General features: G+C 35.8%; 1 protein-coding gene across 2 annotated transcripts in view; it reads right to left on the bottom strand.

Moving 5' to 3' along the window:
- Nucleotides 1-7,243: 7,243 nt before the first annotated feature.
- The window catches only part of LOC120526008 (peroxidasin), a 221,394-nt gene continuing 216,216 nt past the window's right edge, over nucleotides 7,244-12,421 (bottom strand). For both annotated transcript variants that reach the window (XM_039748810.1, XM_039748809.1), the window contains one exon: nucleotides 7,244-9,420. In XM_039748810.1, coding sequence (XP_039604744.1) covers nucleotides 9,295-9,420 — 126 coding nt within the window. In that variant the 3' untranslated portion in view covers nucleotides 7,244-9,294. The remainder of the gene's footprint in view (nucleotides 9,421-12,421) is intronic.

The raw sequence follows: 12,421 nt of genomic DNA on the forward strand, positions 1-12,421 counted from the left end.
TAATCTTGAGGTGTTTGTTAAAAAGTTTGAATCGAAGGAAACTAGAAACCCTACTCAAGTGTGTAAATAGGGAAGCCAAGTCTGTAAGCCAATTCAAGTCGATAACATCTAAAACATAAAAGTGACCTGATACTTTTACTGTCTTACTGTTTTAGTTTCCAGGTACTGTTATCATAAATGCAACATACTGTAGATACTATTATAGTGATTTCAGATGTGCTTTGACAAAATAATGCTCAATGAGCAAGTAGAAACAGAAGAAGAAGAAGAAGAAACAAATCCCCGGGCTGAAATGCCCAACAGGCCTAGAATTTGCAGGTAAGGAAGTATTAGCCCCGCCATTGCCAACAGATCTATCCATAGTGAATAAGCAATCCTCTGAGGTAAGCATAATATAATTCCAAACACTTACAACCTTACACTGTTTGGAAAATCAATCAATTTTTCTATGCACAGGTGTTAAAAGTATAAGTGGTTTTAATACAACGCAGCTATAGAAACTATTTTATTCAAAACATGCAGCTGTGCAACTGACGAGCAAACCACATTTATGAACATGAACTATAGAACTGTCTTGATTAGAATGAGAGTACCTCTGTTGTCAACAGTAATCTTCTTTTATCCTTGACTAATTATTGGATTAGATTAATAGATTAGATAAATGCTATTAATCTCAAGGGGAAACGCAGATGCATACAGTAGCAGAAACATGAAAAACAAGGATACATAATTACAAGACAAATAACACAGCCAATCAATCAATAAGTAAATAAACAAATAATACATAAATGTATATTGTGAAGAAATTTCAAAATCAAATTTAAAAGCATTTTGTATGTTGGGAAGAAGCACTGAATTTCCTTATAGCAGGAAAAGAAAACACCCCCAGAGGCACTTCTTAGCACACCAAGCTGGAATGAGCCCTTGGCTAAAATCATTATTATAGACTCTGTAGTACTAGGGTGTTGTACCGTGTCAGCCATTATGAATATAGAGAAAAGCCAAGCAAAATGACACCTTTTATTGACTAACTAAAAAGATTACAATATGCAAGCTTTCGAGGCAACTCAGGCCCCTTGTTACCTTGCAAGTTTGCATATTGTAATCCATTTAGTTAGCCAATAAAAGGTGTCATTTTGCTTGGCTTTTCTTTATAGACTCTATTAAATTGTAAGCCTCTGTGTTTACATAACCTCAGTTTATGTTCTAAGTGGATTGTTGAAAAAAGTTGAATTATAGTTTCAACAATACATTATTTTTTTCTCCATTTAATATTTGTATACTTGGTTTTCATGATGATACCTCAGAACAGGGGTCCTCAAACTTTTTAAACAGGGGGCCAGTTCACAGTGCCTCAGACTGTTTGGGGGCCAGACTATAGTTTGAAAAAAAAAAAACATGAACGAACTCCCATGCACACTGCACATATCTTATTTGTAGTGCAAAAAACATCAAAGAACAATACAATATTTAAAATGAAGAAAAATTTTATCCAACATAAACTTAAAAGTATTTCAATGAGAATTGTGGGCCTGCTTTTGGCTGATGAGATAGTCAATGTCCGGTTCCACGTTTGTCACTGCCAGTTGTAACAAGTGATGCAAGTGTGCATCAGTTGGTCTGGATCTGGTTGGAGATTTCAGATGTTTCATTCGGGAAAAAGTCTGTTGACAGACATAGGTGCTGCCAAAGATGGTTGCTCTTTTAGGTGCATGGTTCCTGAGATTAAGATATTTCTCAGAGGGGAGAGATGCATAGAAATTAGTAAGGCTGCTTGACTTGAATGCGTCTTTCAAACAGTCACAATTCTGTAGTTTGGCCAATTCCATTTGGTAAATCGGATCAACAATTTCAATGTCCAAATAATTATATTCATTAACCTGATCAGAAACGCAGCCAAAATTGATAATTTTCTTTTGTTTTATAAACACATTTAGTCCTTTATGGGCTGCGAAATAAAAGTATCCATTTTTTTCCATCCCCAAAGTAAGACACTGAAGATTTTTGGTATTACCACTGGCAGCTGCACCACCTAATTACATGGTTTCAACATATCTAGAGCAAATGCCTGGATGAAAACTAAACTGACACTTTATTTACAGGCTTCTTTTACTGCATTGCACATAACACACTCTTTACTTCTTGGCTGTGTAATGGAGTCCTGCAAAGGACTGGCATCCCCCATGTTTACTTCTTGCCTTACATCCAGTGTTTGCTGCTATAGTCATTGGCTCCATATAAACCTAAAACTGGGCAAATTAAATTTACTCCTCAGCACATGCAGGTTTAAAACTATACTGTAAGTTGTGTTCAGTTGTTTTCACTCATTTGCACATTACTCACACACCCAACCTCATTCTTATTATCTGCCACCAGATGGCTAGCACACACATGCACATTGTAATCGAATAATCCTAATACTTCTGTGAAATAATGTAGTTAATTTTTTGCTTTTGGAGTGTTGGGAATGTGGATCAGTTTTAACACATGTCTACTTTTTTTTTTTTTTTTAAATAAAACTGATATTTTGGTACTCAGTACCATTGAATGAAGTAACAAGTAGGATTGACAAAAGAGTTTGGGTCTACAATGCAAATATTTTTTTGTCACTTTGGCAGTGATTAGATTCTCCCAGAGCCAATTTATGATTAAATAATTTTTATAATCCATATTAGAGTGCACACGTGTATGTTCTACCCATACTAACACTGCTGATGACACTTTTAGTTTTTTTTCCCCCTTTTTACTTTTAGAGATTGTTTTTCACATTGGAAACTAGTTTGTTCCTTTTTATTAGGTGAGCAAAGATTTATTCATTTTTTATTTTTCCACTTGGCCAATGACAGGAAGCACAAAAAGAGTTTCTCATATTAGACTTGGATCAGTTTTGTAGCCAATCACCAAAGGGGGACAAAACAATGTACACCACCTGCTTGGATAAATGAAGCATTGGCAGCAGGCTTTGAGGCTTTCCTTCTGCCTTACACCCACCTAGCCACTCATGCACTCCCACCCCTCATAATTTAAAGTCTGCAGTATTGTATGAAGCAGTCGGGAGTGGCACAGAAGTACGTAAGAGTTGTACAGGATATGTACGAGGGAAGTGTGACAGTGGTGAGGTCTGCGGTAGGAGTGACGGATGCATTCAAGTTGGAGGTGGGATTACATCAGGGATTGACTCTGAGCCCTTTCTTATTTGCAATGGTGATTGACAGGTCGATAGACAAGATTAGACAGGAGTCCCCATCGACTATGATGTCTGCTGATGACATTGTGATCTGTAGCGATAGTAGGGAGAATGTTGAGGAAACCCTAGAGAGGTGGAGATATGCTCTAAAGAGGAGAGGAATGAAGATCAGTAGGAACAAGACAGAATACATGTGTGTGAATGAGAGGGAGGTCATTGGAATGGTGAGGATGCAGGGAGTAGAGCTGGCGAAGGCAGATGAGTTTAATTACTTGAAGTCAACAGTACAGAGTAATGGGGACTGTGGAAGAGAGGTGAAAAAGAGAGTGCTGGCAGGGTGGAATGGGCGAAGAAGAGTGTCAGGATTGATTTGTGACAGACGGTTATCAGCCAGAATGAAAGGGAAGGTCTACAGGACGGTAGTGAAATCAGCTATGTTATATGGGTTGGAGACGGTGGCACTGACCAGAAAGCAGGAGACAGAGCTGGAGGTGGCAGAGTTAAAGATGTTAGGATTTGCCTAAAATGGTAACAAAACCACAATATTATGACTTGTGCTATTTAGACCAGGCTGCACATCTGATGCATTTCTCTTTGTATTTTTGTTGTTACTGTTATTCCATTTTATTGTTATTTTTGTTGTGGACCACTGATCATGTTGCATTGCAGCGTCCATTATACAGAATGTGCCGATTTTTAACATTGTTATGAATGCTGCTGTGCAAAATGTGTGTGCTGCTCAGCTTACATCATGCAACTTACTGTATCTACTTGTGACCACTTTTTGTGGTATGGCTATCCCAATATGTTTATCTATTGCTAACAGAAGGCTGTAGTTTTAAGGATGTTCAAAGCTAGCCAATTTGAAATCAAAAACTTCACTTATGATGTCCCTCATAAATAATATGCATTAATGATTGTTGTGCAGTGGGTGAATAGTTTACTGCCCACCAGGTTGCTACCTGGGCCCACTATCTTTACCACATCTGGCCTCACCCATGGTATGACCCATATCATAGTTTATTTTGATCAATGCCCCAATTCAGGATTAGAGTATAATCAATCTTTGCAATAGTTTTTATAACACAGACAGGTGTAGCATTTTAAAAGTATAATTAAAAGTACCTTCATCCATTCATATTCAGACTTGCAGGTATATATAATGTTTCAAAGGCAGCCAAGTAAAACACAAACACATACATATACACAAACTATAAATTCCTTTTGTTTCTTGAAAAAAGAGACATTTGTAGAAATGCATTCACTTATCCATTTTCATTAAACATTTTGATGATGCTAAAACCTCCATACATACACTTTAGAAGTGTGCCAGCTTCACTCAGTGGACATCTAGACAATAATTTATTTACACCACCTCTTATTTTATAACTGAATCTCTGAGATTTAAAACAGTTGCTTTACTTTTCAACTCAATAAGCTCATGCAACTTTTTTCTAACCTTATAAAACTATACAAGACTTTGTACAAAACTTGGCAACTGTCTAACCGACCATTCATGAAAACTAAACCAAAAACCACAGCATTCTTTCAACTGCAACAGGAATTCTAAAAGTCAGCCTATGAAAAATAACATTTTCCACTATGTTCAACATTGCCACCTGCTGAAATATAACAAGCATAAAACCAAACACAGACACCTGCATTCATATTTACAATGAAAGGATCTGTGCTGAGATGTGCCTTTTACAGAATTGCCTGGTAGGATCATTTACAGGGCTTTCTGGTTTAAGCAAATTTCTACATTCTTCTTCTGGTTTTTTGAGTTCTTTCAAAAAGTTCTGCAGCTGTTTTAATATAATCTTGAACAACAAGGGAGTGCACTGGTAAACAAAATAAACCAAAGTCCAGCTGTGAGGTAGCAAGCATACATTTAAGATTGAAGGAACTATAGAAAGACACAGCTGAGTACATTTCATTTACAATAAAATGTACTGCGTTTTAAAATAAAATTGTTTTAGGGACATTACTAAAGTTATTTTCTTGCTTACTCAGTTCAGAGTCATTTGGACATTTGTAGCACACTGCAAATGGCATTCCTGAAGAGGGAATAAACAGGTTTGGAAATTAATGAATGGATTATTAAAATACAGATACATTAAATATTACTTTATATCAGAATTATTGCTTAAGATAGATTGTCTAAAGAAGAACTTTTATACATTTAAATTCATGACTCGCTTGCTCTGTTATATGTTCACAAGGAACCAAAGCCCACCATGGTAGCAGTAGATGTAGACTCTGAGTAGCAATTTTACTATTACTGTACCAATTAAATATAATGACAATAATAATAATAATGATATTTATAATAACAATAATAACTTTATTTATATAGCACTATTCATACATGCATCTCAAAATTCTTTCCCCTGGATTGCAAAAATGAATATAGCAATAAAAAAGACAGTAAAAATTATAAAATCAAACATTATATAAAAGTGACATATACTAAAATATAATGAATAAAACAAAATCAACATCAAGTCAAAAAAATCATTAACCAAACTTGTGTATCTATAAATAGAGGATAACGCCAATATCCTCTAGAAAAACCTCACATAAACACAAGGAGAGCATGCAAATCTCATACACATGATGACCAGTCAAAGAATTTGAATGGTGAGGGAGAAACACTAAACACTAATATCACACTTCCCACTGGAAATTAAGTATTATGCAGTTAGTCTGCTTGTCTAATCTGTACAAAAACACACATCTTCTCAGCTGCATACTCATAACACTTTGTATTATTTGGAAGATACTGTAAAACATATCTATGATCTGCTTCTCACAACTGAGAAGCTGACTGGCCGACTAATCACCTAAATAATGTAATTGCGATTCAGACTCAAGAATGTAAAAGTCCGATCAAATAAGCAAACCAGCCACTGTGAACATCAGAGGCTTTGCCTCAGGCACTGACGTCCAAAGTTTGATCCCCGTAAGGGGATGCAAAAGTGCCTACTCCTGACTAGCCCCAATATATGTGAAACATGTGTCATGTACTCTTTGTATTATTTGGCAGATACTGTATAACATACAGTATACTGTATATATAAAAATGAGTATTCTATTTACTTTAACTGCTAAAGAAAGCTGCAGAGATTACTACATTCTTTATGACTGTAACTCCTACACTTTCTGAATCCACTTTAAGTGATCTAATTTAGCAAGACTTGCAGGAGGTTGTACTAAAAAGTAAGCTGTCATTCAAAGTAATTTTGAAGTGGACATCCTATAAATTTCATCCAACAGATGTGATATTATTAGTAATGAAGTTTGGATCTGTTATGAAGAGTAATATATTATGAGCATATACTTTCTGTTCACTTCTTTGCATCATGATGCCTTTTATTTATATTCCTGAAGACAGATAACCAGGGGTTCTATAGCAATGGCAAACAGCAATGAGGGCAAAGGGCAGGCCTGTCTGGTACTGCACTCTAACACAAACGTTTTACTTGTTCACATGAAGAAAATGCTCTAGGCTGGAATACAGTAATCTGATCCAAGCAAATATATAGGGTCTAATCCCAGTTTTGTGCTGTAAACAGATATCCCTGTCCCATTTTGTCAGAAGCGTTTTGCATCCAGGGTTAATAGTATCTTTATGCACTGACATGCTAATGATACGGCACCTGAGTGGTACTGTAGTGGACTGGACTGGCTCTCTGTCCAGCACTGCTTCATAAATTGTGCGTGATGCTGCCAGGACTGTCTCTATCAGCCATCCACTGTGACCCTGAACTGAATTAGGTGTGTTTGAAAATGTCCCTTATGTAAATAATGGGCAGATCAAAAAGGTATCCAAAGATTAGAGAGGGAGACAATACAATATTTTTTAAGGCAATGTGACAAAACTCAGATTGAAGACCTTGTGCAAAGCGACAGCTTTCATTGTTGGTAGTTTGTTAAGGCTATAGTTTATCCACATTTCATCCTCAATAGACACAAAAATGAATTCATGATAGAAAAATGCATATTATTTACTTTGACTACAAACACACAATTAGATATCAGACAAAATACACACACTTTCCTTTAAAAGTGGCCTTTTATTTTTGAGAGGCACTACAGTGCAAACATCTTTGGCAAATTGTTTTATAATACAATATCAAAAGTAATTCTTTTTTAGTCTTTTAACACAGTGTAGCTAACACATGTTCAGTTTGGCACAACAGTGCGTTCTTTAGTGACTGGGCAGAGAACAGGTCATTGGTATAAAAGCCCTGAATAAACAGCCTACGCATAACATATTGAGTCTTTTCAGATCACCTGGTACTGTACTGAAAAAAGCATGTGGCAGTGTACAATTAACAAAATGAAAGTGAATATTACCCAATTTTCTGATTAGGTTTTAAAATGCAAACATTTGCTACAACAAATATAAGCCGATACCCGACTTAACATGACAAGGAACTATACTGTAGAGGTAGATGATGATTACTCTGAGAGAGAGAGACTGGAATAGAAGAAAAACAAAATACTTCCAGTCCTGCAAATTGGGGAAAAAACACGCCCACAGGAACAACAGTTGAGCAGTTATCATTTGAAATTATTCATACAAACATTTGTAAATAAATGGGAAATAATATAGTAAAAGGTAAAACATGATGTTACAGTATAAAAACTCATTCATTATTGCTAAATGAACCTACAGGTAAAATACGACAGTTTCTCACTAGGCAAACTTCCACAGGCACTTACTATAGGTTTAATATTTACATATTTTTGTTCTAACCCTGGCATTCCTAACATTTGTAATTGAAGGGGAACCCTTTACTTCATATTACTTAAACAAAACCATATTCACTGCAAGACAGTACACATTTAAGATTACAGGTGTAACAATTGCATCTGTATCCCTTTCCACACATCTAGTTTGCACTAACTCCCTTACACCCCCCTTCACTTCCTGCTGTGTTTAAAAAAAAAAAGCAAATATGAGTGAGATTGTTATGGCTACTGCTAGAATGATGACGCAGAATAATGAATAAAGAGAATATAATGTGCATGATCAGGACCTGGGTGGTCACGTGAACATTTCATTCCAGAGCTTTTTGAGAGCCACAGAGTAGCCTGTTCTGAGGTATCGATACTTTTCTTCAAATAAACTGAAACTCTTTTAGCAAACATCACTCACAGCACTTACATTTATCTCTCAATACTGTTTTGGTATTTCAGTTATTTTGCAATTTGGCAAATGTGCACAATGTTGTAACTCTCTAGCTTTGAAATGGCACATAGTGACACCTTTCCATTTCTTTTTTTAATCATTATTTCTGTAATAGAGTTAAGCATGGTTAATTAAATATGGCCACAGTTAAAATGCTCCATAACCAAATCATATTGAAAAATAATTGAACAAAATCAGTTATTATCAATTAAAAATATTAACTGATCGTTTGAAGATAAAATGTACACTAAGGAGAAAAAAAATCAGTAGACTTTTTTTTGCATACAATATGTTTGTTTTTTCACATTTTCATCATACTTAAGCAGATAATACAAAGAATAATGTCAAAGAAGCTCCAAGTGATTGAAGGTCCTGCTTCCATAATATGTGTTCAGATTAATTCAAATATTTTTTCAAATGCAATTTTTAGATTAAAGGCACATGATGAATATATTTGTAAGGATGAACTTAGCTACACTGTTAATTATGTAAAATGTAAAAAAGAAAAAAAAAAACAACAACACATAGCACCAATATTTGGTAGTTCTAACCTGAGAAAGCTTTTAACAATATAAAATATTGCAGACAAAATTTAAAATCACCCTGTCAATGTAAGTATTCACTTCCCTTTAATACCATTTACAGTGTGATTCTCTCTTTTATGACCATGTGTGTAGGTAAAGCGAAGACAGACACCTTGGAATTGTAGGAGTCCCATGACACTGAATCTTGAGGGCTTAAGGCAGAGTCAGATGCATTTCTGTTGGTTACAGGTACATCATTTCTACTTTTGTCCACTCAAAAAAACTGGCAATTGTTCTGGAACACTTGTATTTTGTGGGCTGGTTAATTTATTTTATTACTGAATAAAAAGAGCTATTTTGTTTAGGGCTTGTTGCCATTTCTGGCTTTACACATTTGTGGCATGGTGTGCTGATGAGTTCTGGCAGACTGGACAACAAGCTCCTTTATGCTTCACTGGCTTTTCACATTCCACCTTTGGACAAGACTCTACAAAACAAGTGACTTGACTTTCCTGTAAAACACAATTTGAAAAGTAAATGAACAAAATGAGGATGGCATGGTGTAATGAGCAAGAAGCCATTTGATATTATTAATTCCAGAGAAATGAAGAAGAAAGCATAGTCGATAATTTAAACTTAACATCTGAGAAAAAAATACAAATATTAACAAACCAAAAAAAAAAAAAAGAAATTAATGACTTTTACTATAAACATAATATAAAAAAATGATAAAATCTGTATGAAAGAACAAATCCAGGTGTAATTTGTGTATTGTTTGCTCGTTGATTATTTACAATTCTGAATTTACAGTTCAGCTATTTTGCAGAGCTTGAATTTCATATGTGACAGAGGGGGAAACACCTACCCCTATTCAACAGGAAATGGGGGGGGGGGTTCTACTGACTTAGGGGCTCATAAAGAATGAATGTGATCACCATGGACTCCCTTATTTAACATGTGCAGGCACTAAATTTATTCAATGATATATTCTCTCCAGTTAACTAAAAAATAAATCCTCCCTAAAATCAATACCATCCATTTTCTAACCCGCTGAATCCAAATAGGGTCAAGGGGGTCTGCTGGAGCCAATCCCAGGGCACAAGGCAGGAATCAATCCTGGGCAGGGTGCCAACCCACCGCAGGACACACACAAACACACCCACACACCAAGCACACACTAGGGCCAATTTAGAATCGCCAATCCACCTAACCTGCATGTCTTTGGATTGTGGGAGGAAACCCGGAGCGCCCGGAGGAAACCCACGCGAGACACGGGAGAACATGCAAACTCCACGCAGGGAGGACCTGGGAAGCGAACCCGGGCCTCCTAACTGCGAGGCAGCAGCGCTACCATTGCGCCACCGTGCCGCCCTAAAATCAATACCAAAAATCAAATTTCAAATATTACTATCTCATTGTCATATTATTTACCGAATAAGAAGACAATTGAGTATATTTTCATTTACACAAACTCTTTTCTAAGAATACACATTTCATACCTGGTTTGGTAGAAAAATCACTTTGCCAGGTTTGTGATATTTGCAGTTGTAAGATTTATGTTATCATTTGTAAATGGAGGATGGTTAGAGGACCATAATGTGCAATTGTTTCAAAAACCTGATGTTTTAAATCTTTCCATTGTTTTTTGAATTCCTTTGTGAAGCCATTTTGTCCATTTTAATTTTATTGTTATTCCACAAAAAACACCCTTTGTTCTCTTGTTTACAAGCCAACTCAAATGAATGATTAGACTTTACTGCTGCTTATATCTGTGTATTAATGCAGGGAAAGTTCAGAAAATTAGTCGTGATTGGAGACAGCATCACAATCACTCTGGTGTCATTCAAATAAGAGTCATATATGCTTCAGTCAAATTTTATTTTTTATACTAATAAACTAATGAACATTACTTTGGTTTCAAAAAGCCCAGTGAAAACTATTAATTTAGTGTTTCTTGATTTGCTTTCAGGAATTAAGCATGCAATTTTATTTGCCACACTAATTGTAAGTCTCTACGATTAAGCGCTTCCGTTAAATGATAAGTTCAACATTTTTCAAGTAATTTCCCCACAAACACAGTATATATGCATTTGCCATACGTAACTGTTTTCTAAAGGTATGCACTTTCTATAAATTAAAAAAAATATATTTTGTCTGAACTGGTGATTTACAGTGGTGGGTATTGGGCACACAGGAAAAGCTTAAAAACTTACCAGATACTTCCATTTCAAGCCAAGACAGTTGTTGAGTATTGGCTGCCTCTTCTGTGTTTCTGACATGTTTCTGACAAAAACTGATCTGGAAATAATGATTTTGTTGCATGTTTCTGCTGCTGTATTTCTTGTGGTAAGGATACATTTCTATTCCTTTGTCTGCATTTCCACATAAATATAGAAGTAAATCAAAATAAAACTAACCACATGGCACGAAACATTTACTGTGATTTGGTCTTTCAAGAGGTCTTTCCCAGAGGGAAGGTTGTTACACAGGGATATTAAGTGATGAGCTATAGCGTGCAACTGGTTTTCTTTTAAGATGGCTGAATCTCATAATATTGTTTTTTTTATTCTAAAAAGACTTGTATTTTATAATGTGTGTATAATTGTAAAATGTAGATCAATACTCAGCAAACATCTTGGCTTGAAAAAAATGACTTATTTAGTTCATATTTAGGCTTTTCCTCTATTCCTCATGTTAAACATCAGTGTGTACAAGGTAGTTTTATTTAGCCTATAGAATGCGCTTAACTTTGGGACACAACTTCACATGGCAAATGCACTTATGCTGTGTTTGTAAAGAAATACGTTTGACATGAAAAATACTTATCCTTTAACGCATCATATATAGTGTATGACTGAAAAAATTTGCCTTGTCCTTCAAAACATTAATAAATATCTAGCCAAAGCAGAAGTTTCAAAGCACTAACTATACTTTAGAAAGATGTGTAGTCAGATGTGTGTGAGGTTGGTGTCCCCATCCAAGGTTGGATCTTGGGTTGAGCTTCGTGGAACAGGAATAAGCACTGACTTCCAGTGACTGAAAAACTAAAAATCCTAGTCTGAAAATGCACGTTTGAATGTACAATTGTAGCCATATTCACAAAATCCAAGGATAAACATGAAGGTTCTGTGTCTTTATAGTGGCTATGTATGACACTGTATTAAAAAGCGAATAATCTCACCACTTGCTCACTCGTCTGTCAGTTGACTGGTCAGAACATCACACTCTCCAAGCATGCATACATCATGTATTTTTATTTTACAACACTCTCGTTAATGGTATGATAGTGACAAAGATTATCTTTTTTTTGCTTTGAAAGTGCTGTGGGATTTTTCTGCTTTATTAAGTTAAACCACACTGAATTTTTAACAAATAGGTGGGATACTCTGACTGCGGTGGGCTGGCATCATGCCCAGGGTTTGTTCCTGCCTTGTGCCCTGTGTTGGCTGGGATTGGCTCCAGAAGGCCCCTGTGACCATGTGTTAAGATATAGTGGGTTGGATGGGATACTCA

This window comes from Polypterus senegalus, chromosome 3, assembly GCF_016835505.1.
Source record: "Polypterus senegalus isolate Bchr_013 chromosome 3, ASM1683550v1, whole genome shotgun sequence".
NCBI lineage: Eukaryota > Metazoa > Chordata > Cladistia > Polypteriformes > Polypteridae > Polypterus > Polypterus senegalus.